This window comes from Silurus aristotelis (genome assembly GCF_946808225.1).
Source record: "Silurus aristotelis genome assembly, chromosome: 6".
Classification (NCBI taxonomy): Eukaryota; Metazoa; Chordata; class Actinopteri; order Siluriformes; family Siluridae; genus Silurus; species Silurus aristotelis.
Window position 1 is genome coordinate 4,047,624 of NC_139579.1, and position 26,861 is coordinate 4,074,484.

The 26,861-nt window shown below is 41.0% G+C and overlaps 2 protein-coding genes across 4 annotated transcripts in view; both read left to right on the plus strand.

Annotated features, from left to right (window-relative positions):
* Nucleotides 1-3,307, plus strand: part of npr1a (natriuretic peptide receptor 1a) — an 86,515-nt gene extending 83,208 nt beyond the window's left edge. The window contains exons 21-23 of the mRNA XM_083544265.1: nucleotides 127-301; nucleotides 451-549; nucleotides 2,022-3,307. Coding sequence (XP_083400391.1) covers nucleotides 127-301; nucleotides 451-549; nucleotides 2,022-2,173 — 426 coding nt within the window. The 3' untranslated portion in view covers nucleotides 2,174-3,307. The remainder of the gene's footprint in view (nucleotides 1-126; nucleotides 302-450; nucleotides 550-2,021) is intronic.
* Nucleotides 3,308-7,491: 4,184 nt separating this feature from the next.
* Nucleotides 7,492-25,849, plus strand: ints3 (integrator complex subunit 3). Of its 3 annotated transcripts, none has more exons than XM_083544266.1 (29): nucleotides 7,492-7,935; nucleotides 8,743-8,826; nucleotides 10,868-10,951; nucleotides 11,810-11,923; nucleotides 12,016-12,100; nucleotides 12,250-12,316; nucleotides 13,118-13,259; nucleotides 14,326-14,455; nucleotides 14,851-14,948; nucleotides 15,265-15,456; nucleotides 16,514-16,601; nucleotides 16,716-16,795; nucleotides 17,454-17,545; nucleotides 17,849-17,955; nucleotides 18,051-18,170; nucleotides 18,246-18,375; nucleotides 18,677-18,731; nucleotides 18,817-18,920; nucleotides 19,417-19,581; nucleotides 20,343-20,496; nucleotides 21,138-21,206; nucleotides 21,284-21,359; nucleotides 21,550-21,663; nucleotides 22,371-22,419; nucleotides 22,532-22,717; nucleotides 22,845-22,945; nucleotides 23,053-23,125; nucleotides 23,880-24,033; nucleotides 24,904-25,849. In XM_083544266.1, the coding sequence occupies exons 1-29, from the start codon at nucleotides 7,852-7,854 to the stop codon at nucleotides 24,979-24,981; spliced, it is 3,075 nt and encodes a 1,024-aa protein (XP_083400392.1). In that variant the 5' UTR covers nucleotides 7,492-7,851; the 3' UTR covers nucleotides 24,982-25,849. The 3 variants fall into 3 exon arrangements, with proteins under 3 accessions (XP_083400392.1, XP_083400394.1, XP_083400393.1); XM_083544268.1 differs by having other exon boundaries at nucleotides 7,493-7,935; nucleotides 9,171-10,951; nucleotides 22,532-22,699; XM_083544267.1 differs by having other exon boundaries at nucleotides 7,493-7,935; nucleotides 22,532-22,699.
* Nucleotides 25,850-26,861: the final 1,012 nt, after the last annotated feature.

The window sequence follows — 26,861 nt, forward strand, 5'->3', positions numbered from 1 at the left end:
TATAAATCCAAATGTGTGTGTGTGTGTGTGTGTGTGTGTGTGTGTGTGTGTGTGTGTGTGTGTGTGTGTGTCTGTGTGTGTGTGTGTGTGTCTGTGTCTGTGTGTGTGTGTGTTGGGAACCCCTAGGTGGAGACCATCGGTGATGCGTACATGGTCGTATCAGGACTTCCTGTGAGGAACGGGAAGCTGCATGCGAGGGAAATTGCTCATATGTCTCTGGCCCTCCTTAAAGCCGTGCACACTTTCAGGATCCGTCATCGGCCCGATCAGCAGCTCCGTCTGCGCATCGGCATCCACACCGGTGAGAGCATGGGGTCAGAGGTCGAATCGGAATGTATATCCGGACAAAGCTCCTGTAACAATGTAGGACCTCACTAATGCATAGTGAGGACCTACACAATAGAATTGTGGAAATGTCTAAATTATGTGTGTGTTTGTGTGTGTATCCAGGCCCTGTGTGTGCTGGGGTTGTTGGACTGAAGATGCCAAGATATTGTTTGTTTGGCGACACGGTTAACACTGCTTCACGTATGGAGTCAAACGGGGAAGGTAATTATTATTATTATTATTGTTATGTATATTATTATTAATATTAATTCCAGTGCTGTTGAGTTTTGCAATCTGATTGGTCAGAAGTTGTTGGTCCATTTTCCAGCAGCATTTTTCCTATTTCTGGCTGCTCACACTAGTTGTATAGTGGACACTTCACATGCGTGTGAATTGTTGATGTTCTCTGTGAGACAATGTTTAAAAAAATTTTGGAAGTCTCCTGTAATGCTCACATTTTAAAACTCAAAGGGGCAAAACCTTTTTTCAGTGCGTTCAAGATGGAGGACTTTGCTTCGAGAGAAATCACCCTACTAAGTGCTTTATTCGTTATATAGTGAAAAGTGTGGAAACACCTCGTATTTTATGTTGGTTTTTTTTTAGATACATGCATGTTCCTTTTGTGTCTATGCAACAAACAAAAAAGCAAAACAAATTAGAAAGTCAATGACTGGAAGAAGGTTCTATGGAGAGATGAGTCCAAGTGTGGAATTTTTTGGCTCTAACAAAAGAACTTATTTAAGACAGAGAACGGGAGAAGACGTTCAAACATGGAGGTCGAAGCTTAATGGTTTGGGGTTGTTTTGGAGCAGGGAAGGAATGTGACTTATTTACTTTCGCAGCAACAATAAAATCTTCTGTTATAACGTCATTAGGTTCAGAATTCAGAGAGTGAGCGCAAGCACTGAACAGCTTTCGAATCGACGGCATTCCGCTTTCAGCTGGGTCTCTATCTCTCTTTCTTATGAGTTTAGCACGTTTGTTCTCCGACCATCAATCAATCAGCGCAGAAATTTCCGAGGCGTAATTTTTCCCCCCACTGCATTATTTTTATACATTTTTTTACTTAGTAATATAGAAATATGATTTAAAATGTAGTTAAGTACAAAACTTCATACAAATGATACTGAAGTAAATGTAAACAATTTCAAACAATTTAAATGTACTGCGATTCGTTACTTTCCTCTTCTGGAACCAACAATTTAACAATCCCATGTTTCAACACTATGCAATTTCGTCTGGACTGCGGTTCATTGGAACTGACTTCACCATACAACAAGACAACGAGCGTACATCCAATTTCTGTAAGCTGAGAGTCGGCTGGAATGTTATTTATCATGAAATGACCTGCCCAGTCACTGCACCTAAATCCTATTGAACTGCTCTGGGATGAACTGGATCACAAGGTCAGAAAGAAATCTCCAACTATTACAGAACAACTAGTAAAAAGTATTTCAGTATGTTCATGGAAACAAACTGTCCGGCAAGAGTGTGTAAAGCTGTTATAATTGTTTGGTCAGAGTCCTACCTAGTTTGTTACATATAGACAAAAGGAACATGCATGTTTCTCTCAAAAACCACCATCAAGTCTAGGTGTTTCCATACTTGTATGTAGTCATTATGTGCACACTGGCAACTTTGTCTGTGCAACCTTATCATGCTAATGTCAGGGATGTTGTCTGTTGTTCTGTCAGCACTAAAAATCCATGTATCAGAGGCAACGCGGTCCGTGCTGCAGGAGTTCAACTGCTTCCAGCTGGAGCTGAGAGGAGACGTGGAAATGAAGGGGAAAGGAAGGATGAGGACCTACTGGCTCCTAGGAGAGAGCGTGGCCAGGGATGTCTGAGCAGAACACTTGGGCAGAACACACAGGAGGAAGCCTGAATTGAGAAATATACACATACAATCATGTAGCAGAAATGTTTAGAGGCACGAACGGCCTTGACATCAGCGAGACACGAAGAACTACCGTGATGAAACTGCAGGGTGGAGCTGCACAGGTTTGAGGACGTGATGTTCCCGGGAAATAAACGGAGAATGGGAATCGGACCTTCCATTTTCCTGAAGCAGGACAGCATCATCTAGTGGCGTGAAGTCATATGTCGTTTGAGTATTGGTTTTTCTGGAACAGATCAAGAGTTTGGGTTTTAGCTTTGAGTTTGGAAACAGCCCTTACTTAATGTGTTCAAAAGTGTTTTCTGTTTTTTTTTTTTTTTTTTTTACGTGGTCTTTAGCAAAAAAGAATGTTCTTATAGACTGGCCTTTGTGTTTTCTAATTTTATATCTGTGCCACAAGTGCTTGTGAATTATTTGTCTTAAGCAGGCATGTGCCAAAAATCCTATTTTACATACACAAAATTTAGAGATTTTGTAATGATACCATTAAAAATTAAAACGAAATAAATTGTTCTAACAGCTGTACTTTAAAATATACACTATATGGACAAAGGTTTGTGGACACCTCACTATAAGATTCCTATGTGCTTTCTGAACATTCCATATTTAGACTCTATTTGCTGCTAGAATAACCTTCAGTCTTTTGGGAAGATGTTCCAATAGACTTTAGAGATTTGATCAACAGCAGTGTTATAATGTCAGGTAGTGATGTAGGTGAGGTGAGGAGGCCTGAGGTGCAGTCAGTGTTCACATTCATCCCAAAGGTGAGGAATGTGCTCTAAAGCAGGAGATCTTCCACTCCAACCTATGTAAAGCATATGTTCATGGAGCTGGAGCTTTGTGCACAAGTGCATTGTCATACTGGAACAGCTTTGGGTCTCCTAGTTCAAGTGAAGGGAAAACTTAATTCTAATTCAAAGACATACTATACTAGGGTTAGAAAAGAACTAAATATAGTTGTAAAAGTCAAGTGTGCCAATTCTTTTGTCCATATGGTGTACATCAGTATATTGTTCTGAAACTCTGTAATTGATTGATCTTTTAATGTGCCCAACATTTCTGTAAATATTCACGTTTCTAAATATTATTATGCTGAATTATTAAGCATCCGCTAGAGATACTCGGTCAGGAAAAAGGCGGCCATTAAAACTAACCAAGTTTCCCAAATTTGGCCAGATTTAAAGGAGGGTCTCATAGGAGCAATCCAATAATTCTGTTCAACAGATTCCATGCAAAAAAATTTAATAAAATTAGGGAAAACCATTGAAAATCATGGATCACAACATTACCATAATGCTGCTTTTCTATTCAAATATATTATTATTAATAATAATAATGAACTATTATAGACTGTATGTTTTCTCCACTCTTAATGTGACCTTCTACTGTTGTACCCGGTCCACCTCAAGGTTTGGCGTGTTGTCCATTCTGAGATACTTTTCTGTTCAGCACAGTCCTAAAGAGTGGTAGTATGAGTTACTTAAAAGGGGAAGTGATAAATCAGTGGTTAAGGTGCTGGATTACTAATTGGAAAGTACCAGTATTGCCAAGCTGCCACTCTTGGGCCTTTGAGCAAGGCCTTTTACCCTCTGTGCTCCAGGGGGCAGTGCATCATGGCTGACCCCAGTTTAGTACCATCGCTGGGATATGTGGAAAGAAAAATGACTGTGCTGTAGGAAGCCTCTTTACTGTATGTAGCCTTCCTGTCAAATCTAACAAGCCTCAACATTCTCTTTTGACTTCTCCTCCTTCTCCTCTCCGCTTATCTGCTGCTCGCCAGATGTTTTTTGTTTTTCGCACCATTCTGTGTGTATTTGAAAGAGAATTTTAATTACATGTGAAAATCGCATGGGGATCTGCAGTTTCTCAAACAAACTAACCAGCTTGTTTGGTGCCAAAAGAGATCACTTTCTAACCCCTCCCAACCACACACACACACACACACACATTTTGCTCAGGTAATGTGAACATTAACTGAAGCTGCCATCTGATGAGAATATTATGATTACGGTAATAAACGTAAAGCGATATTTCGGTGTTATGGCGACGCGTATTATTGTTCGTCAACATGATTTTTTTGGCATTTTATCTTCGAATGGTTTTACGAAACAAAAAAGAAAAACTAAAGCAGCTCACAATGAGACAGCAGGGGGGGGGGAAGACCTACTAGACTCGAGCGAAGGATCATTGTCTCCACGCCCTCCTGTTAACTCTGTGGTGGAGGATTGTACAAAACATCCATGGCTTCAGAGATACTCTGATTGTATATGACCAGCTCAATTGCACACACACACACACACACACACACACACACACACACACACACACACACACACACACACCTGTAGTTCCTTGTAGTACATGTGTGTAGGTAGAACAGAGTTCAACAAAAGTTTGCCAAACTTGAAATCGCTCTGTAAGACACGGACTCTATGAGAACTCTATGAGATTGAATTCGTGTGGAAAAAGATATTTGTTTTCTAATGTGATTGTATTAAAAGTGCAGCTCAGTGGGGGTTTTTTTTCTCTCTTTCTTTATGGGAAGGATTTTAATCTTGTGTTCGATTTTTGTTTTTAATTTGTTCTTCAGGAGAAGTGACTCGGTGGGAGGTTTGGGTTTTTTTTGTACCTAAAATATATAATAGAAATACTTTACTGTGAGTGTTCATTTATGATGTGAGTGGGATTTAAAAAGAAATAAATAAATAATAAAACACGTGTAAAAAATTTAAACTTTGACAGATTCATAGCTGTAATGTGATTGCATTTTTTTTCTTTCTGTGAAATCAAAGCAGAAGGATTTTAACGATCCACTGTATACGGTAGCTATACGTACAACGATGTGTTAAAAAGTATTGGCTTGACTTGACTTTATCAGCCATATGTGTTCTTTTTGCCAAACTCTTACCACAAAGTTTGAGGCGCTCAATTGTGAAGGACGTCGTTGGATGCGGTAGCATGAAAATTTCCCTTCACCATTGGTTGGAGTGGAAGATCTCCTGCTATCGAGCTCCGACCTCAACCCTATTGAACACGTGTGAACTCTGACTGCACCACAGGCCTCCTCAAACCACCTACATCAGTACCTGACTTTACTAACACCATTGTGGATAAATGAGCACAAACCTCCACAGAATCTCCACGTGGAACATCTTCCCAGAAAAGAGAAGGTTATTATAACAGCAAATTGGAACTGGGATGTTTCTACAAATCCTGTGGTCAGGTGTCCACCAACTTTGACGTTGTGGTACCTCGTCATCATCTGGAACATCAATTATTTATTAAATAATTAAGAATAAACGTGCCATGATTCCTTGAATTATCAGATACCTTCGAGGTAAGTGAAGGATGTAGTGGTGGTTGTAGATATTTTTGTCATTGTAAGTGTAGAAGTGACAAGTATGGAAAATCCACCCAGAAATACGTTAAACGTGGATATTGAGAAACATCTGCGATGTTTAATGGTTATAGTGGTACTTTGCTGGATGGTGTAGTATTTTTAGTATTTCAGAAACTTGCACTCATGTCGAAGAGAAACCGCGTTCATACAAGAATGTATAAAAATGGTGTTTTAACAGGAAATAAAACAAGTAAACTTTCCAGGTCATTATCATTATCTTCCAGTTGTGGTCAAATTCATAAAAGTATGGTATTAGGTGAGGCCTTTGATGCAAAAGGTTAAACATGAGGTAAAGAATCTACTTCTTCACCTCAAGGTTTGGTGTGTTGTCCATTCTGAGTTGCTTTTCTGTTTTACACAGTCCTTAAGAGTGGTAATATGGTAATACTGTACCCTTACTGTCAGATCTAACAAACCTAGCCGTTGTCCTTTAACTTCTTATCAGCTACTCACTGGATGTTTTTTGTTTTTCGCACCATTCTGTGTAAAGAGACTGCTTTTCATGTGAAAATCATAGAGGATCTGCAGTTTCTCAAACACACAGAACAGCTTGTTTGTTGTCGAAAGAGATCACTTTCTAACCCCTCACACACACACACACACACACACACACACTTTCCTCAGGTAATGTGAGCTGAAGCTGCCATCTGACTGGAAATATTATGATTACAGTGATAAACGTAAATGCAAAAAGTTGGACTGCGATGAAGTATGAAAGTACGAGCGCGGTGGCAGTTGAGTTGGAGTTGGCGTGGACATTGTAGGTTTGGAAGCTGGACTGTTTCAGGAGTGTGCGGAGATGAGGTGGTGGAACAAGTGGACGGACTAAAGGACTAAAGCTCTGCTGCATCACTCTCTATAAATTGGGTAATGAAATGCATTGTGGGTAAGCAGAACACTTTACATCAAATTTTTCATTCGAAATATATAGATTGGACTGGACTTTGAAGATCACGGATCTTTCTTTTTGGCTCATAGAAGCGTGAGAGGTTAAAACTCTCAAACATTATATTGCCAAAAGTTTGTCGACACCTGTGTGCTTTTTTTTACATTCCATTGAGCATCCATTGAGTGTGCTTGTGGACATTTGTGTTCATCAGCCACAACATGTGATGTAGGTGAGAAGGTGAGGAGGCCTGGGGTTTAGTCAGTGTTCACATTCATCCCAAAGGTGTTTAATAGGGTTGAGATCAGAGCTCTATAGCTGAGATCTTCCACTCCAACCCATGTAAAGCTTTTTTTTTCTTCATAGACCTCGCTTTGTGTACAGGGGCATTGTCATGCTGGAACACGTTTGAGCTTTGTGAGCTTTCGAGCTTTGTGTTAACAGTTTGGAGAAGAACCACATATGGTAGGAAAGATCAGGTGCCCCAATACATTGGTAGATATAGTATATAAATATATAAAAAACTTCCTGCCACCACGTTGGTTTCTTTTTCTTCGTGTCTAGGAGAAAAGTCTCCTGGATGATAGCGCCCTCTTGCGGCCGAAACCTAAACATTTCATTTTATAAACGTCAAAAAAAAGTTTTTGAATAATAATTTTTTAAATGAATAAAACGCGTGTCTATAAACCACGTGATTGAAACAATAATTTTTACTCTGCTTTAAATGAAAGCCGGTGGTCAAAAGAAAAAATAACGTCCCGAATCCCGAATCCTGTTGTGTTGCCTATGTAGGGGGACTACTTAGGGAGGTGAAATAACGGCTTTTATAGCTGACGTAGAGCGCACCGCGTCCAATAAGAACGCAGTTTGAGAGTCGGCCAATCATAACGCGCGGTTGGGGCGCCAAGCGAACGCGGGGATTGGTGGAACCGGGTGTCAATCATATGCTTTCCTGAGTACGATTGGATCAAACACGTGGCTTCGTCTCGCCTCCTGGTCAAGCAGAAGGGACTACTTCCGGTAGGCCGCCGTGTGTCCTGCGGAAGTCGGACGGTTGTAGCGGGGGACACTGGGTGAAAACACCGGAGCTGGCGGATTTTCGCTTCGTGAACATATAGTGTGTGTGTATGTGTGTGAGTGTGTATGTATGTATGTGTGTGTGAGGGGGCGCAGAAAAAAAGTGCCGAGAAGTGCATAAGCAAACGGCGAGTGATTATTATAAAGAATATAAATAATACAAGAGGTGGGAAAAGAAAAGGAAAGAAACAGTGGGGTTTACGTGAAGCCCCGAAGCCGCTGGAGCTGAAGTCGGCGGTGGCGAGGCGAAGCGAGGCGGGAGGCGATGGAGCCCTCAGCGGCCAAGGGGAGAGCGCAGGGCCGCCTGCTGGTGTCCACCAGCCTGGACGCCAAAGACGAGCTGGAGGAGGTACACATGGCCTTCACATCAACCTTTCTGCTCTCTCTCATTCCTCTCCCTTCACTCCCTTTGTTTCCTTTAACATGGAAAGATTCTCCTATTGAGTATTTACATATTTGCATATGGGGGGGATGTTTATTAATTTTACAGGATATATTGTATACTCACCCACTGTATTGTCTTCTATTGTCATGTCTGTTCCTCTTATTAAGTCAAGAACATCATTAAGATCTTCTGTATGGATGAGGAACTGTCTCTTGGTGGTCCATGTAACTTTCATGAGACATCTGTGTGTGTGTCTGTGAGCTTGACATGATTTTCTACCAGAACGCAGAAGATCCCGAAAGACTGCCAGGACGAAATTTGCAAAATAAAGACCAGATCTTCTAAAACAAAAAAAGATCAGAGCCACGTTCCATCAAGACACTTTTACCCTTTGGTCCGTTTTTTCATCAGGAAGGGACCTGGGTTTTAACACGAGACGTCTGCTCTTTTATTGTGCAAAAGTTGGACCCTCTGGTTTCCACCGTCTTGGTCCTCAGATTTGTTTTGAGAAGTCTCGTAGTCGTGATGACGAAGACGAGGAGAAAAGGTTCCCCCCCAGAAGGCAAACCCCAAGCCGCGAATAGTGTATAATATATTCTATTAATTATCGCACAACAGAGGTGCAGAATTATTTTTTTTCTTTGCAAAATGCCCTATGGATATTATATGAAAGGTGGGCGTGCAAACTTTTGCTCCCAGACGGATGTCCACCAAATGACCTTGTGGAGATGTTGTTTAAAAGGTTTTGTGTGTGTGGTGTGTGTGTTTCAGCGCTTTGAAAGGTGTGTGGCCGTCACCACTTCCATCACAAACGGACTGTCGGAGCGAGAATCCAACGATGCCCTCACCGCCCACGTGAGTATTTCTGCTCAAGTTTGAGACGATGATGTCACTCATGCTAAATATACTTAAGAATTAAAAAACAAGCCACATATAAGGCAAAAACCAAACGTGTACAATTCACTAACATGGGTTATGAATATCCACCAAGCAAAACGTAAATACAAACACGTATATTTCACACGTTTTTAGAATTCTGGTTGTGTGTTTCCGGGGACGGGGTTTTGGAGGACGTGCTTACGGGAACATGATTGTCTTCGTTTCCTCCTCCTTATGCTTGATCACAAGGTGTAAACCTAAGACCTGACACAATACTGAGATTCCTTTCTTCTTCTTCTTCTTTCGGCTTCTCCCATTAGGGGTCTCCACAGCGGATCATCCGTCTCTATACCCCCATGTCTTCTACATCTGCCTCTTTCAACCCAACTACCACCACATCCATAAACCTCCTCCTTGGCCTTCCTCTTTTTTTCCATTCTCAGCATTCTCCTACCGATATACCCCATGTCCCTCCTCTTTACATGTCCAAACCATCTCAATCTCACCTCCTTCACCTGGTCTCCAAAACGTCCTACATGCTCTGTCCTTCGAATAAACTCATTTCTCATCCTGTCCATCCTCATCACTCTCAATAAACATCTCAACATCTTCAGCTCTGCTACCTCCAGCTCCACCTCCACAACTTACAATTATTATTTAGGGGCTTTCCACAGGGGCCCAGGAGTGGCATCTTGGTGTGGCTGGGATTTGAACTTGCGACCTTTGGATTCCAAGTCCGATGCCTTACCTACAATGCTACCACCTCCCCCAGAGAAAGAACTGAATGCGTTAATAACGCGGTAACGCCAATTGTTAACACACGATTAATGCGTTTATGTGACCGTTTTTATTTTAAAAATATTAATAAATATAAAAGATGTACAAATTTTAACCTTTAACCCAATACACATTTATTCACAACGTCCCTTCTTTACTTTTTTTTTTTTTAATCGTTATATATCTTAATCATTTATTTTTTTACCGATGCGCCATGTCTCATATCAAGCACCAAAAACTGCCATGACGCTCAAATCCGGCAATTAAAACCGTCCGTGTGGAAACGTAGCAAAAGTTCTATTCAGTGTCCCGATGATTTCCGTCATTTAAAACATGGTAATACCTTTTTTTTTTTTTTTTTTTTCGTGCTCTATGTTTAGTTTGTGTTCACTAATTATAAACATACATTTGTGTAAAACCTTCATATTTGTCATGTTGATAAAAGAATAAAAAAGTTGAAAAGTATTAATTTAAGGTACATTTGTAGCAGATAATGGAGCAGATATATTGTGTACACACACAACCGCACACCCATGCATACATAAACATATACAAGAAAAAATAAATAAGCAAATTAAAGGAAGGAAAAAATTTTTTTACCTCAAAATCTGTCTGACCATATTTTTTTAATTCCTGAGGATACTTAAGAAAGGCACCCCAGATGCTGAAGAAATGGTTTATCCTGTGGAATATGTTTAATTAGCGATCAATGCCTTAGCAATACTTATCTACTGGGCCACTGGGGTTCTGTCTATTATCCATTGTAACAACATACTATTACGTTCACAGTGAACATCCTGAAAGTCATCATGGAGTTCCTTTATAAGTCCCCATAAGCAGGTCTTGGGTCCTTGTTGGGATAAAAACAAAAGAACATTTTCCCCCATTCTATTCAAGACAAACACACACCCTGAACATCCCCAGAAGCAGTGGCCGAGAATTTATTTTAAACACTTGAGGCAATCAGAAAATAATGACTGCCTGGGAAAAGTGAGATTTCGCCCCCTACTGGGGAGGCCATTAGAAAGTTAAACAAAAATAAAGAGCTTGCTGGTAGTTATTATGCCATCCATGGGTATAAATCCTACTTTCTCATAATTTCTCATAAAAGTGGTGTTCACAGACTGGGTCCTGAATCAGAACATTCTTTCTCTTTGACATCCACCGATCTGGATTTTTAATTTTTTGGTTTCTCTTTTACTTGCTACGGTTAATAAACATGTCTTTAATGTGTGTGTAGGTGTGTAAAGGTCCTCAGCAGCATGAGGAAGTGTGCCTTGGCTTGTTCACGTTGATGCTCACAGAGCCTTCGCAAGCACAGCGGGTAAGGAATTAACATGCACTGACACACACACACACACACACACACACACACATCCTGTTCATGGTGAAAAGATTTACTCATTGTAATCGGTTCATTGGCTGCAGTTCTGAAATAAAGCGGCAGATATTCAGCAGTAGATGGGAAGTGATCAGGACTGATTTTATATAGTTTTGTGTCACTGCACTGTGATACTGTGGAGGAGGTGTGGCTTTATTACCTGTCACTCATAGTAAGGGTGTGGCCTCTGTTTCTCTAAGTTTTAATGAAGGAGGTGTGGCCTCTGTTTCTATAAGTTAATGAAGGAGGTGTGTCCTTTGTTTCTATATGTCACATTGGAGGAGGTGAGGCCTCTGTTTCTGTAAGTTTTAATGAAGGAGGTGTGGCCTCTGTTTCTATATGTCACATTGGAGGAGGTGTGGCCTCTGTTTCTGTAAGTTTTAATGAAGGAGGTGTGGCCTCTGTTTCTATATGTCACATTGGAGGAGGTGTGGCCTCTGTTTCTGTAAGTTTTAATGAAGGAGGTGTGGCCTCTGTATGTAGGTGTGGCCTTCTATATGTATGTAGGTGTGGCCTTCTATATGTCACATTGGAGGAGGTGTGGCCTCTGTTTCTGTAAATATTTGGGAAGGAGGTGAGGCTTCTGCTTCTGTAAGTCCTAATGATGGAGGCGTAACTTCTGGCTTTAGTTTTAGTGAATAAGGTGTGGCTTCTGTTTTTCTTAGTGTTTTTCTCAGGTTTAAGCACAATGTTGTGATTTGATTAACACCACACATTCTGTAGCTTAAAACGAACCCAGATTTCTGACTAATAGCAGTTATTCTGTACTATTATCACCTTTGTGCTTTCTTCTCCACGCAGTGTTACAGAGACCTGACACTAGTCAACCGCGACGGCATGAACGTAGTTCTCATCAAGATCAACCAAATCCTCATGGAGAAGTTCCTCAAGCTGCAGGACGTGTGTCGCACGCAGGTTTCTGAATAGACCGGTCTTAGTATGTGGTGCTTGGAGTCTTACCCCCAGGCTTATTCCATTCCTCCCTGATTTTCTGTCTCTGTGCACAGCTGGTGTGGGTGGTCAAAGAGCTGGTGAAGAGCGGGGTGATAGGAGCCGACGGAGTCCTCATGACCCTCATGAAGCAGATCGCCGGTACATCACGATTGTGCACACTGACTTCACTCGCATTTGCACTGATTCCTTCAAACATACATGTTATACTAGTATATAATGCAAATGCATGGTCCCAAATGGTTTATTCCTCACATTACTTATTTCCAAATGTGTGGACCTTTGTTTAGGAGGTGACATCACCAGTAAAAACCTGTGGCTGGCTGAAAACGTCTTGGACATCTTAGTGGATCAAAGGTACCGTAAATACACATGTACTGTACTGTAAAGAACGGTCGTATAGAATGCTTATAAAAGTAGCTTGAAGCTTACCTGTAGTTGCTTCCAGTGTATTTTACGTATTACCACACATCGGACCCCCCAACGTGTGACCACTGCAAAACAAACATGGCAAAAATCCGAAATGGATCACCGAAGAAAATACAGGAACGCATATGCAGTATTCAAATACAGGACTGTGGTATCAAACAGCGTTCCTGCCACTGCTGGAACACATCCTGGAAGTCTTCTTTTCGAAGACCTTCTGCGATTCTCCTCCTTCTCCGCAACGGTGTCAAAAATCATTTTCATATTCGGGAAGAGGGCGAAGTCCGCAGGAGGCAAATATGGCGAGAGACAGAGTGCGCACATGTTCAGAATAGCACCAGTTGCGTGGCTTGCAATGTCATTTAGCTCACGGACTTATGAAGGTCGGTGCTCCCTGTGACAGTGCGTGCAGCCTCGTGCTGCCCTCTGTTGGCACACTAGGCTCGAACATTTTTGATTCCACCTGTAGAACCTGCTGAATTTTGTAAATGCTTTTTTTGCCTTCTAAGATCCTGCCATGAAAATAGCCCCTGATGCTAGAAACAGCATTAAAAAGAACAATAAATGAACAAATGCTGAAATGTAAACTGTTTTGGATTAAAATTTGATCGATGCACATGATTTTGGTTATTAGACCACTGGATAGGGCTGTAAATTCCATTCTAGTGCAATGTTTCGTGTTTTCTGTGTTGATGTGTCACGTTGCGGTGTTTGGTCGTCGTTTGTGAACAGGGAATGGGTGCTGAAGAGCGGAATGCTGGTGGCCATGTCTGTATACACATATCTGAGACTCATCGTAGATCACGGGACACAGGGACTCCTGACGCTCCGCCAAAGAGAGGTGGACTTCTGTATCGGCCTGCTGCGAGAGAGGGTGAGAGGGAAGAGCGAGCGAGCGCGGTCATGTGATCAAATATGAACACGGACTTTTTTAAACATTTGTTTGTTGGTGGATAAATCTAATCAATAGTTAATCTACTTTAATAACTATTAGAAATTTTAGTTTAAAAGTCAACATTTATTATCAAATACAGATCTGATATGAGAAAAACATATATTTAAAATTACATTTTTAAAAATTACATTTTCAAATGTGGGGGCGGGTCAAAAACGAATCAATATATTTTTTTATTTTTTTATTTATTTATTTATCATTATTGTGCCAGTGCCTTAAGGACTACCATGAACTTAAAAATTTTTGACATTCTTCATATTTTCTTCATATTCTGTGTGTTGGTTTAGATACATTTATTTCTGATAAGTACATTTCATTTTTTTTTTATGGGCTTTTTTCCCCTTATACATTATTTTTTTTTTTTTTCCATTTATTTCTAAAAGTATGCATAATTGTTTTGAATTCTCACTTTTACATTTAATATTGTAATTGACAGACATTTTGGCTGTTACGCAAATGAAACCAGTATTTAATAATATAATATCAGTATGGGTCTTTACAAATTTTATAATGTATTTTTATAGCTGATTTTTGGAAGGAAAAACGCCACTTTTCATGTGTTATTAAAAAACCGTACGTAATGATATAAATGTGCATATTTTCTGCCCCCATATTGTTAAAACAACGATAACGATATTATCATAGACATCATATATCATAAACCCCTACTCCGGTGTATAGTGTGTATATTTTTTTTACGTAGACGCTACAGAAACTAAAAAGAATCCCTGAACATGTATATTTGTATATTATTGCATTTTGCGCTTTCCAATTCCACTCATCCTGTTATATTAAATATGAACTAATTACATTTTATTTATTTTTACAAAAAGAGCTACTATGCCTCGTAAGTTCTCTAATATTATTGCCAAGTCGTTATAAGTGTTAGAACCTTGTGGAAAGATGGCTGAGTATAAACAGAGGGTAATGAAAGAGACTATTTTATTCGTTTTTTTTTTTACTTTTTTTCTTCTTTATCTCTCAGTTTATGGAGTGTTTCATCATCGGGAGAGATCTCGTCAGACTGCTACAGAACGTAGCTCGAATCCCTGAGATGGACCTCCTGTGGAGAGACCTGCTGCACAACCCCCAGAGCCTGAGCCCACAGTATACTGGTGTGTGTGTGTGTGTGTGTGTGTGTGTGTGTGTGTGTGTGTGTGTGTGTGTGTGTGTGTGTGTGTGTGTGTGTGTGTGTGTGTGTGTGTGTGTGTGTGTGTGTGTGTGTGTGTGTGTGTGTGTGTGTGTGTGTGTGTGTGTGTGTCCTAAAAGTACCTCTCAACCTCATTAGGTTTAGTTTTTTTTTTCTTTTTTTCTAATTAAAGCGAGGAGTTTAAATATAAATAAAAATGTAGATTGTAGTCCAGATGTATCTGCAGAAGGTCAGTATTGTTGTGGTGTAATTGACACCCAGCCATTTTTTTTTTTTTCGAGAGTGTTTATTATATCCTTTCACCTGCCTTTAATGAAACACTTACATCATTTTTTTAATGTGTGTGAAATGCCTTTGTAGGTCTGTTGCAGCTTCTCACCTCCCGTACATCACGCAAATTCCTGGCTTGCCGCCTCACTCCTGATATGGAGACCAAGCTACTGTTCATGACCTCAAGGGTAAAAACACAGGCACAAACACACCACCCACACATTTGATTTTTACTGTAGAATAGATGGTTTGCAATACTGACATTTATTTCTCTGTACTTTTTTTTGTAAGTCTCTTGAGGATAATTTCTTGTTTAATGAACTGCTTCTGTACAACACGATTTAGTATTGTAAAACAACCCCTTTAGAACATACCTGTGTGTGTGTGTGTGTGTGTGTGTGTGTGTGTGTGTGTGTGTGTGTGTGTGTGTGTGTGTGAAGTATTTCCGTTCCACACGTCACAGGCAGGTCATTACGGACCTAAAATGTGTCCCTGTGGTTGCAGGTTCGATTTGGCCAGCAGAAACGCTATCAGGACTGGTTTCAGAGGCAGTACCTGTCCACGGCTGAGAGTCAGTCACTGCGGTGCGATCTGATCCGATACATCTGCGGGGTGGTGCACCCCTCCAACGAGGTCCTGAGCTCGGACATCCTGCCTCGCTGGGCCATCATCGGCTGGCTGCTCACCACCTGCACGGTACAAACTCTACACACACACACACACACACACACACACAGTATGCATTTGAAAGTGGTCGGTCATGTTGGAGATGGATCCAGCCACATGGCCAGTGCTCCTGGAGACATGCATTCATACCTGATTTGTATAAAATTACTGAAGAAAGCAAACAATCGGTTCTGAAACTTTTCAACAAGATCATTTGCAAATACACAGTAATATTCTGCTTCATTGTTTCCTGAACTTTCTATCAACGTGTTTACACCGATAACACAATCGTGTATACACCGATAACATTATGAAATTATAACGTAATCAGACTAGCAAGCTAATATGTATAAGAACAGCACTAAATATAATTAGTATGTTATTTTATTATAATTGTGAGATTGTGGGAATGTTGTATAATGATTTTGACATTCAAATACTCCAATACTAAACGGATTTTTATGAGGGAGCCACAAAACAGAGGTTGATTTAATGAATAGAATTCCAAAAGTTCTGTGACTTCGCTTTAATACTAATTTCTAGAGGTCGACCGATTCATCTACTCTGCACTAATATCAATTATATTTAAAAAATCCATACTCAATAGTTTTTCCAGGTTGTGTTAAAGCGTACGAGGGCGGCCTCTAGAGGCGAAACCCTGACCTGTTTATTTTAAGCATGTATTATAAAAAAATAATAATAATTTCCATTTATTTTGGAATGTTATTTTTTGTTTTAGTTTCCATGCTTTTATTTTTCTCTTTATTTCTTAATAAAATTAACTTATTTATTATTTGGCACATTTTCATTATTCTGTCCTTTTTTTCGGTTTTGTTTTTTTTTGGTGATGAAGTTCAGTTCTATTGTACATGGCATGTTTTTTTGGTTTTTATCCAGTATCCGTTTGAAAAACTATCAAATGATTTTATCGATTATCAGCAAGTCAAATCGGTCCACTCTTCTTCGCCGTCACTCTTCACTCTGCTTTATTTGAATATATTGGAAGTCTTTCACACCTTATATCGAAATACTTTCCCTTTCAAATAGCGCTAATGGGTATAATCTAACCTGTGCACTCTTTGTGCAGTCGAACGTCGCCGCTTCCAACGCTAAACTGGCCCTGTTCTACGACTGGCTCTTCTTCAACCCGGAGAAAGACAGCATCATGAACATCGGTGAGGATTTCGGAAACAAACCTGGCGTTGTCTCCTGCTGTTTCTGATGATTCTATATGATTTACCCTGTAACTGAGTGTTAACTTTTGCTGTAAATGTGTGTGTTTTTGCCAGAACCTGCCATTCTGGTGATGCACCACTCGATGAAGCCGCATCCAGCCATCACTGCTACGCTGCTGGATTTCATGTGTCGAGTGAGTTACTTGCAGTAATCAGTTATATTATATATAGCGGGGTCTTCAATGTTTTTCAGGTCAAGGAAACCGTAGACTATAGAGCCATGGGGCAGAGATGCCCGATACAAAAATGGGTAAAACATAGTGACTGATATTAAAAAAAAACAATTATATTATGCTAGTTATATCAATCGTACTTGCATGATTGTCTGCATATTTTTATCTATTTTCAAAACAAGATGCATCATAACAAACATGTATTTTGCGATTTAAATTACAATTGCGATTAAAATCAAAACTTATTTAGCTGTTTATTTAGCATACATTTTCCTTTTGCTATCAGGTGGATAAATCAAATGAATATCAGCTTTAAGTTTAATAGAGCTTTCATGAGTATATTTTTAAAATTCAATATTTTGTCTTAGATGTTTTTACCTATGTTTATTTAATATATTTTTTTTTATACATTTTTTTGTCATTCAACATTAATTAGCAGACCTCCTGCAGTACCACCACAGAGCCCCTAGGGGTCGCAAACCAACAAACAGATTTTATTGCATTGCAATTCACAGTGCAGCTGACAAAAATAACACACTGCAGCCTTAATATTAAACAATATTGATTTTATTCAAAATTAATTCATTTTGTTTCTTTAATTTTTTGGTACTTTTATCAGATAATCCCTCACTTTTATCCGCCACTGGAGGTCCAAGTGCGCCAGGGCGTCTTCAACTCGCTTAACTTCATTATGGAAAAGAGAGTTCTGGCGTGAGTATTAAACAAACACACACATGCACACACTTTTATATGAACTAATCTGGTTATATGACAGTACTGTTGAATTGACACCTGGTCATAAGTATGTGTGCTTTTTGAGCATCGCATTCCACCTTCAGTCCCAATTTGTCTTTCCAATTTCCTCCACTCTTCTGGGAAGATGTGGGTGAGGTGAGGAGTCCCTGTTCCTATAGGGTATATAAAATAATGAGTTTTAACACACCCTGAAACATCTTATCACACTTGAGCAGCACATGCAAACTAACTTTCTACACACCTCTACCTTGTGCTCAGACACTTGGCGCCACTGTTCGACAACCCCAAACTGGATCGAGAGCTGCGTTCCATGCTGAGAGAACGTTTCCCTGAGTTCTGCAACTCGCCCTCTCCAGCCACAGAAGGTCTGAGTCTCCCATCTGGGTCCCATCTCCCAAAAATCTCCCATCCGGGTCTCTAGTGCATCCAAAATCAAATACAAATTGTTGATCTATTTCAGTGAAAATGGAAGAGTCCGTTTCCTTAGAGATGGACAATCACGTCCTGGATAAGGAGGACGTTTGCTACGACAACACGGACGCGACGTTTAGCGACGACGAGGAAGAGTTGAACAATAAGGGTAAGGGTTCGACTCGCACCTCTGACTTGCGGGAGCGAGGGATCGGTGCCTTATAGTGCAATTTTCTCTCTTAAGGTAAGAAACGCGAATTCAAGTTTCAGCACGTCAAGGAGACGTATATAGAGGAGCCGGCGGACATCTCGCCCTACGTGGACCAGCTGGACGAGACGCTGAAGGAGAAAGTGTTACAGTTACAGAAAGGGAGGTGAGACTGAGACCGGTGTGTGGGTGTGAATGAGGTCGTACACTTGAGTAATGTAGCGGTAAAGCAACCGACACCTTTTGCAGCAAAAGCCTTTTTTCATTCAGGAACCCAATTCATCTGATGTTCAATGTTCAGCTAGTGGATGTGGATGATCTGTTTAATTGACTGTATAAAAAGAATAAAATCCGAGGATTTAGGAGGATATGTTTCATTGTTCGTAAAGTGCATCATGCTCAGAGCAGTTATATTAAGAAATGTTCTTTCAAAACCTCATGATGAACCACGTGTTGTTCTGTCACAGCGACACGGAGATGCACTGTGAAGTCATGCAGGAAATCGTGGACCTGATTCTCGAGGTGAGTTTTTAAATCCACAGGGTGAAGGAGCTCTTTTTTTTTTTCATTTGTATTTGAGTGATATCCACATTTCTCTCACTTATAGGAGGACTTTGACTCGGAGCAGATGTCCACTTTGGCTTCCTGTCTAGCTGAGCTGTTTAAAAGCCATTTTAGAGGAGATGTGCTTCCTGAGGAAATCACTGAGGAGTATGTCTGTTTCTCTTAGTCTGTGTGTGTAAACGTTAGACGCATGGGTACGGTTAAGAAAAATGTGCTTAATGGTAAAAGTGCAGAGGATGGACCTGGTTCTTCTTAACCATCTCCGGTTTTCTTTTCCCTCCTTCGCCTCATAAGATAAGACGTGATGCGGAAGATTGATTTAATGAAACGTTTTCTGGACCACACAAGCATCTCCATTGGGGGGGATAAAATAATTTAGTGCTCGGTTAAGGTTGTTTGCTAACAATCTATTTGTGTGTGTGTGTGTTTTTGATTTGTCGTCATATTGGTCTCAAATTTTATTCTTAAAGGTCGTCTTAAAAAGTCACATTTGAAAAAACATGTGAAAAATGTCTGTTGTCGAAAGAAATGTGACTATAAATTAAAATAAGGCCCCTGTAATACTTTATTAGCCCTAATTGTCCACATATTGTGTGTGTGTGTGTGTGTGTGTGTGTGTGTGTGTGTGTGTGTGTGTGTGTAGGTCGCTGGAGGAGTCGGTGTGTAAGCCAGTGTGTCTGATCTTCAGGAACCTGTGTCAGATGCAGGAGGACAACAGTGGCTTCTCAGTGCTGTTGGACATGCTCGCTGAGCTCTACCAGAAACAGCCCAAAATTGGATATCATCTCCTGTACTACCTCAAGGCGAGGTGCGTCCGCCATTGGTGCCGCTTGTTTCTCACGCTTTAATTCACCCGACTTCTCCAGCCACACACTCACTTTTAATTGTCTCATGCACTTTATAGCACTGAAGTTAGCTCTTTGCATATCCCAGCAATGTTAGGAAGCTGGGCTCAGCCATGATACAGCGCCCCCTGGAGCACAGAGGGTTAAGGACCTTGTTTGAGGGCCCCAATATTGCCAGTTTGTGAGACATCAAAACTTGAAACCACTAAAGATCAGTAACCAACCCTAAAACCTAAAACACTGAGCTCCCACTTCAGATGTGAAGCATTTACATTTTCACTTTACATGAATTAGGAGACCCAAACCTGTTCCACCCTGACAATGTTCGTGTGCATGAAGATCTGCTTCACATGGGTTGAGTGACCTGCTGAAGACCCCAACTCTGTTGAACACCTTTGGGACGAAAGTGTATTAGTGACTTTATTAACACACTTGTTGTTGAATGAATCTTAAACGAATCTCTACAAACCAACTTCAAAATCTAGTGGAACATCTTCAAAGAGGTTGCGAGGTTATAATAAGAGCAAATGGGGATTAATTGTGGAACGGGATGTTGAAGAAGCACAATCTTGTGCTCAGGTGTCCCGATACTTTTGTCCATATACTGTAGTGTTTATGTAGTTTCTCTTGATCTCTCACTCCGGTGTGAATAGAAAGATCTGCGTAATGCTTAAACACACTCTCTCTTTTTCTCTCCCTCTTTCTGCTGCTTGTGTCCCGGCAGTAAAGCGGCGGCGGGGAAGATGAGTCTGTACGAGTCGTTTGCTCAGGCCACAGCACTGGGGGACCTACACACGTGTCTCATGATGGACATGAAGGCCTGCCAAGAGGATGATGTGAGACTGCTGTGTTACCTCACACCCTCCATCTACACAGAGGTATACAGTATACACACACGTATACACACACACTCATATCTTCATCGGCACCATTATCTACTGTCAAACACAGTAAATCCGAAAAGGGCGATTTCGTCCACACTTTCCTATTCAGTCGATTCCCAAACGTTGCTCATCCGCACTGAAACGGATCGCGTCCATGTGCTGCGCGTATTTAATGGAAACGTGGCGGCGACAACTAAAAACGTCGTCTCTTTTTTATTTATTTATTTTACGTCTTGGTTTTCACGCGCAGTCCACGCTGCGACAACAACTGCCTTTTTAAAACGTATCCACTTTGGAGGGCATTTTTAACAAGCTGCATTCCGTCGAGTGAAAACAGCGCCTCAGTGTGGACTGGAGGCGAAAACGAAGAGAAAATGATGCGTTGTCACAGAAAACGTATTAGTGTGGACAATGCGAGAAGGTGTTTTTTTTTATTTTGTTTGTTTATAAATATTTTTTTTTACCTCAAACACAGATTCTGTAGGCGCTAGTGGACAATATGCCCGATTGAGTGAATTTTTCTGAAACACCAAATGATACACCACTACACTATTCAAGAGGTGGACAGGTTTTCATAATTGTGTGTGTGTGTGTGTGTGTGTGTGTGTGTGTGTGTGTGTGTGATATTTCCCCAGTTCCCGGATGAGACCCTGCGCAGTGGAGAACTCCTGAACATGATCGTAGCAGTGATAGACTCCACGCAGGTTTGTTTTTAATCAGCATTGGTCACATATCCCAACATTTCAACGTTTTTCTTTTTATAACGCTCCTGTTTTCACAGCTTCAAGAGCTCATGTGTCACGTAATGATGGGAAATCTGGTGATGTTCCGCAAAGACTCTGTGCTCAACATCCTCAGTGAGTGTCCAAGTCTATCTCCAAACGTCTGACTGATACCATGTCTGACTGTGCATGTGTCTCAGTGGTCTGCTCATTAGAGAGTGATGTCTAAAAAGGTCCTCAGTGTGTAACTGTGCGTGTGTGTGTGTGTGTGTGTGTGTGTGTGTGTGTGTGTGTGTGTGTGTGTGTGTGTGTGTGTGTGTTACAGTTCAGTCACTGGACTGGGAGACATTTGAGCAGTATAGCACATGGCAGCTGTTTCTGGCCCACAGTATTCCACTGGAGACCATCATCCCTATCCTACAGCACCTCAAATACAAAGGTGAGTGCACGTCTTCTTCTCTTCTTCTATCTGACGAACTCTACTATGGATTTTTTCAGATAGTTACAGCGATCAGCTACCGGTGTCGATTATTGTCTACACTGAAACTAATAAACTTTACACAGACTTGTGTCTGTTACACGGCTTGTATCTAAACAGTAGCCTACTAAGAAAGTCATTGTTCACTGTCTTCCTCCTTCCTTTCACAACAATTTCTCTCTGGAGTTTTTCTTTTGGCATCGTCGTGCGTTTATAAAACCCCATCGGTGAAGTTTTTCTCCCGATGCCGTGCAGCTCAGAACACAGGTGAAGTGTTTTTTCATGCCCGGTTGTTTTCAGCATGACGAATGATTCGCATTTCCTGTAGACGGTCCGAGTGAGCGGCAGGTCAAACGTCAGAGGAACATCATCCATATTTATGATGTGGTGCGGCCCGATTCAGTGGGAGCCCATCTGATTTAATATAAAGAGTTTCATTAGTTCACCATAACTCGTTCGGCAAAATGGTCTAATGTTATGGGGTTCAGTTTTTTGGTGGCAGGAAGCTTGTGAAACCGGGAAAAACCCAGGAAAAATCCATAAATTAGCCGCTTTGTTGTTTAAACCACGGGGTTCAAAACGTGGGGAAAAAGTAGCGGCTTATAGTCCGGACAATACGGTAACTCAGGATTATTTCTGCTTCATTGTCTGTGTTTGTGTCTCTGCAGAGCATCCTGAAGCTTTATCCTGCTTACTCCTGCAACTCCGAAGGGAAAGGTACGCATCTTACTGAGCAAAATCTTCTTTTTCCTTTTTTTTTTTCGATTTGTTTGTATGCTGGTTTTTTTTTTCCCCCTCTCATCCTATTTGTGCGTTTGCTCGTTTGCAGTCCCACAGAGGAGATGGTGAAGATGGTGCTCAGTCGGCCGTGTCACCCAGAGGATCAGTTCACCACCAGCATCTTGCGCCACTGGGCGGCCAAACATGACGACCAACTGGCCGAGCACATCAAGGCACTTCTCATCAAGAACAACAACATGCCTCGCAAACGCCAGAGGTATCACCACGCTAAGATGTAATCCGTACCAACCAAAACCTCATTTGTTTGTTCATTTGGCCCCTTAATAGACAGAGAATTTGTACTTACCATAGTATGGTGTGTGTGTGTCTGTGTCTGTCTTTTCTTTTTTTTTCTTTTGCAGTTTACGGAGCTCCAGCAGTAAATTGGCTCAGCTGACCCTGGAACAGATGTTGGAGCATTTAGACAGTTTGAGGCTGAGTCTCAGTAACACCAAGAATAACTGTGAGTCTGTTTCAGTTTTGTTCCCCAATCCTCTGATATAGTGTTTATAAACAGCACACATATTTACATCTGGGTGTGTGTGTGTGTGTGTGTGTGTGTGTCTGAAGTTTTTACCCAGACACCCATCCTGCAGGCTCTTCAACATGTCCAGGCCAGCTGTGATGAAGCCCACAAAATGAGGCAAGTCTCTCCTCAGTATAATACATACCGTCGTGTATTGCGTCTACTCGTATACACCGATCAGACATAACATTGAAATAATAACATTATGACTGGTGAAGTTCATCATGGCACCTGTTAGTAGGTGGGATTTATTAGGCAGCAATTGAACATTTTGTTCTCAAAGTTGACGTGTTAGAAGCAGGAAAAATGGGCGAGCGTAAGGATTTCGACAAATGAGGTGACGTCTAGACGACTGGGTCAGAGCATCTCCAAAACTGCAGCTCTGGTATGATGTTTCTGGTCTGCAGTGTTCAGAGTCTATCAAAAGTGTTCCAAGTAGGGAACAGTGGTGCACCAGGACAGGAGCACTGTTCTGGCAGCAAAGGGGGGGACCAACACAATATTAGGCAGGTGGTCATAATGTTATGCCTGATTGGTGTATAGGTTTTACTTATACAGTATCTTACAAAAGTGAGTACCCCCCTTAAATTAGAATTTTATTACATCTTCTCAAGGGACAATACTGTAGAAATGAATCTATTTTAGAGTATCAATGTGCAGCTTGTATACAGTACAGAACTCAACATACAGCCATTATTGGACCACTATCCAAATTTAAGATCTATAGTTTTGTCCCTTGAGAAGAGATACTAAAATGGTTGCTGAAATGTGAGGGGTGCACTCACTTCTGTGAGATACTGTTCATACCAATAACATAGAAGAATTTGGGTTAAAATGAAGTCTTTTATTACATTCCATTTCTTCTCACCAGGTTCAGCGATCTTTTCTCCTTGGCCGAGGAGTACGAGGATTCCTCGAAGCCACCCAAATCCCGGCGTAAAGCTCCGGCGTCCTCCCCGCGTTCGCGCAAAGGTGCGGCACCGCCAGCCAATAACGATGAGGACAGCGGCTCAAGTAGCGCCTCAGTGAGTTCCTGTCTATATACCATCTATATATACATGATTTCTTTCTTACATGCCAGAAATAATGTCTACAAGCCAAAAGTAGGTTTTCCCACTTTATTAACTGCCCACCATATTCCTGAGATTTCAAAACACACGGTTAAGAAAGCTGGCTTCTGTCGGGTTGCCATTAATTACAATTACTATCGATGCTCATTATACAGGATCATATTTGAATTTCTAAACAGGTGATGCTGATTAACACCTTTGTTGTATGTGATCATTCTTTCACATGTTAAATAGTTTTTGGGTTTTGTAAGGGATGATCAATATAACAATTATTCAAGAAAAACATAACACTGCATATAAAAATAGTACTGAACTTTATTACAAAAAACAGTCCTGAATCATGAAAATGTGTTAGATGAAATAGATATGGACATATTCATTGTATTAATAAACATTGAAGAAAATAAAAGACTAAATTGTAACTGAAACCGAAAAGTAACAAGCCAAATAAATTCAAACATTTACATAAAAAATGAATTTTTAAAAAAAGACACCACGTGGCATCAGTGATTTGACACTTTTGTACCGTATAATGACAGCGGACCTTCTCAGCCGCTCCAGCAACCTGGAAAAACTATCGGTATGGATTAGATCATTGATTGCTGGAACTATTGGCTATCGGCAAAATCCATACCGATAGTTTTTCCGGTCCGCTGTCATTATGCTGTCATTACTACAAGTTTACATACATTTTACAAATAACGTGCTCTGTTTCCCAAATATAAGTGTATTTATGCATATTTAGAAAATGTCCTGCTATTGTAATAGATTGAAATGGAAATAAAATTTGGCCTGAATTGTAACAGTCTGCTCATGTCACCGCAGGAGGAGGAGGACTCCAAACCCAAAGCACCCAAGAGAAAGCGAAAAGGCTCGTCAGCCGTGGGCTCGGACAGTGACTGAGCGTACAAGCCAATCTCCACAAGAACCCCCCTCCCTCCCTCCCTTCCCCCAAACATTTCCATGACCACGCCCGTTCCAGTGTGACATCACTGGAGAACAGACCACCAGCCAGTCATCTGCTCCGACCACTCATTAAAGGGAAAGCAATGGATTTCCTTTCCTGGGACTTTGACTGCAGCCAGTCAGGAAGGTACTTCCTTTAGCTTCTCTCAGCACTAGTGTGATTGGCTGCTTGGGGATGGAGGGGGCGTGTTTGAGACTGAAGGACGCTTAAGCTTCAGCAGCCTCCTTTCCTCCCTCGACCGGGACGGAAAGACGGATAAAATGGCACACAGAAGTCCTTCTGTCGTGTCTCTCCACTCATCGACCCACTTACCTTGACTGAGCACAACGGCTGTGCTTCCGAGCACAACGGCTGTGCTTCCGAGCGGAAGCCCACACGAGGGAGAGGATCTGCAACCTTCACCACAAACGTTTGAACGCACCCCTTTTTGAGAAGACGCATTTTATCGTTTGATAATGAACAAACCTTTGCTTTGTCCCTTCTGAATCCCTCTTTTTTCCTGATTGGATATCGAGGTCCAACAGAGGCAGAGCCGGGGGTTTTACCCGGAGGATGAAACGCCTCCTCTTTCTGAACGGATTTTTACCACGATTGCACAGCGAAGGTGCAGAAATTGGATTGTGTTTAAAAAAAAAAAAAACACGGAGGACTTGACATGAGACTTTTTAAGAAAATTGCTTTCTACTGACCTATTTTCATAAAAAAAATAAATCATAACTATGTAAAAGGATTATGATGTTAATAAAAAAAGGCAGGGACGAACACTTTTGGTCTTTAATAAATGGTTGTGAAGTTTGAAACGAATTATTTATGTATAAAGGATAGCTTGTTTTTTTAAGAACATGTAAGGTATCTCCTGTGCCTTGAGCACAGATGGGAAAAAGCTAAACCCTGGTGCTTATGAAATCAACACTGAATGTTCCAAGAGCGTAATCTCAGCAGCTTTCTTCTCGATCTTGAATGAAAACTTGAACACGTTATTTTGGCAGGATGACAAGTGACGTAATTTTCATAACAAGTCAAGTCAAGTCAAGTTTATTTGTATAGCGCTTTTCACAACAGACATTGTCTCAAAGCAGCTTTACAGAAAACAACAGTGAAGGTGAATGGTGTGCGTTTGTCCCTGATGAGCAAGCCGTGGCGACAGTGGCAAGGAAAAACTCCCTTAGATGATATGAGGAAGAAACCTTGAGAGGAACCAGACTCAAAGGGGAACCCATCCTCATATGGGTGACATCAAAAGTTTGGTCATAAATCTTTCAACAATACAGAACAATTTGTGATCATCATAGATCCAGCATCAGCTTCTCCATGCCAGGGCCTTTAAACACTCGGCATCTACTTCTCCATGATCATCCATAGGTCCATAATCTTCACGAGGTGGGACGTGACTGGAGCTGGCCAAACCTCAGGATGCCTCGGGATGGGGAGAGAAAGAGAAGCAGTGGAGAGGAATTAGCGTAGCTGCTGTTCATGATATTAACAGCACAAGTTGATAATGTGCATGTGATCAGATGTTCTGGAGCACAAGGTTATGATGTGATAACACACTCAAGATCAGTCATGAAGGGGACACATTGGGAAAGCAATCAACTTAGATCAGAAAAAAATAAACTTCCAAAAATTTAGGAAAAAGCTAGAAATTCACTTTTCTTGAACGTACACGAAGGCAAAATCATTGAGGTAAAAACTCAAAGTTTTCCCCAAAATATCTGCTAGAATTTTTTATTTTTTTTTTTAAAGAGGGAATAAAACAAAACAAACTGTAGCCTATTAACTTCTGAACAAAACCAGGATTGATAATGTAGATCTCACC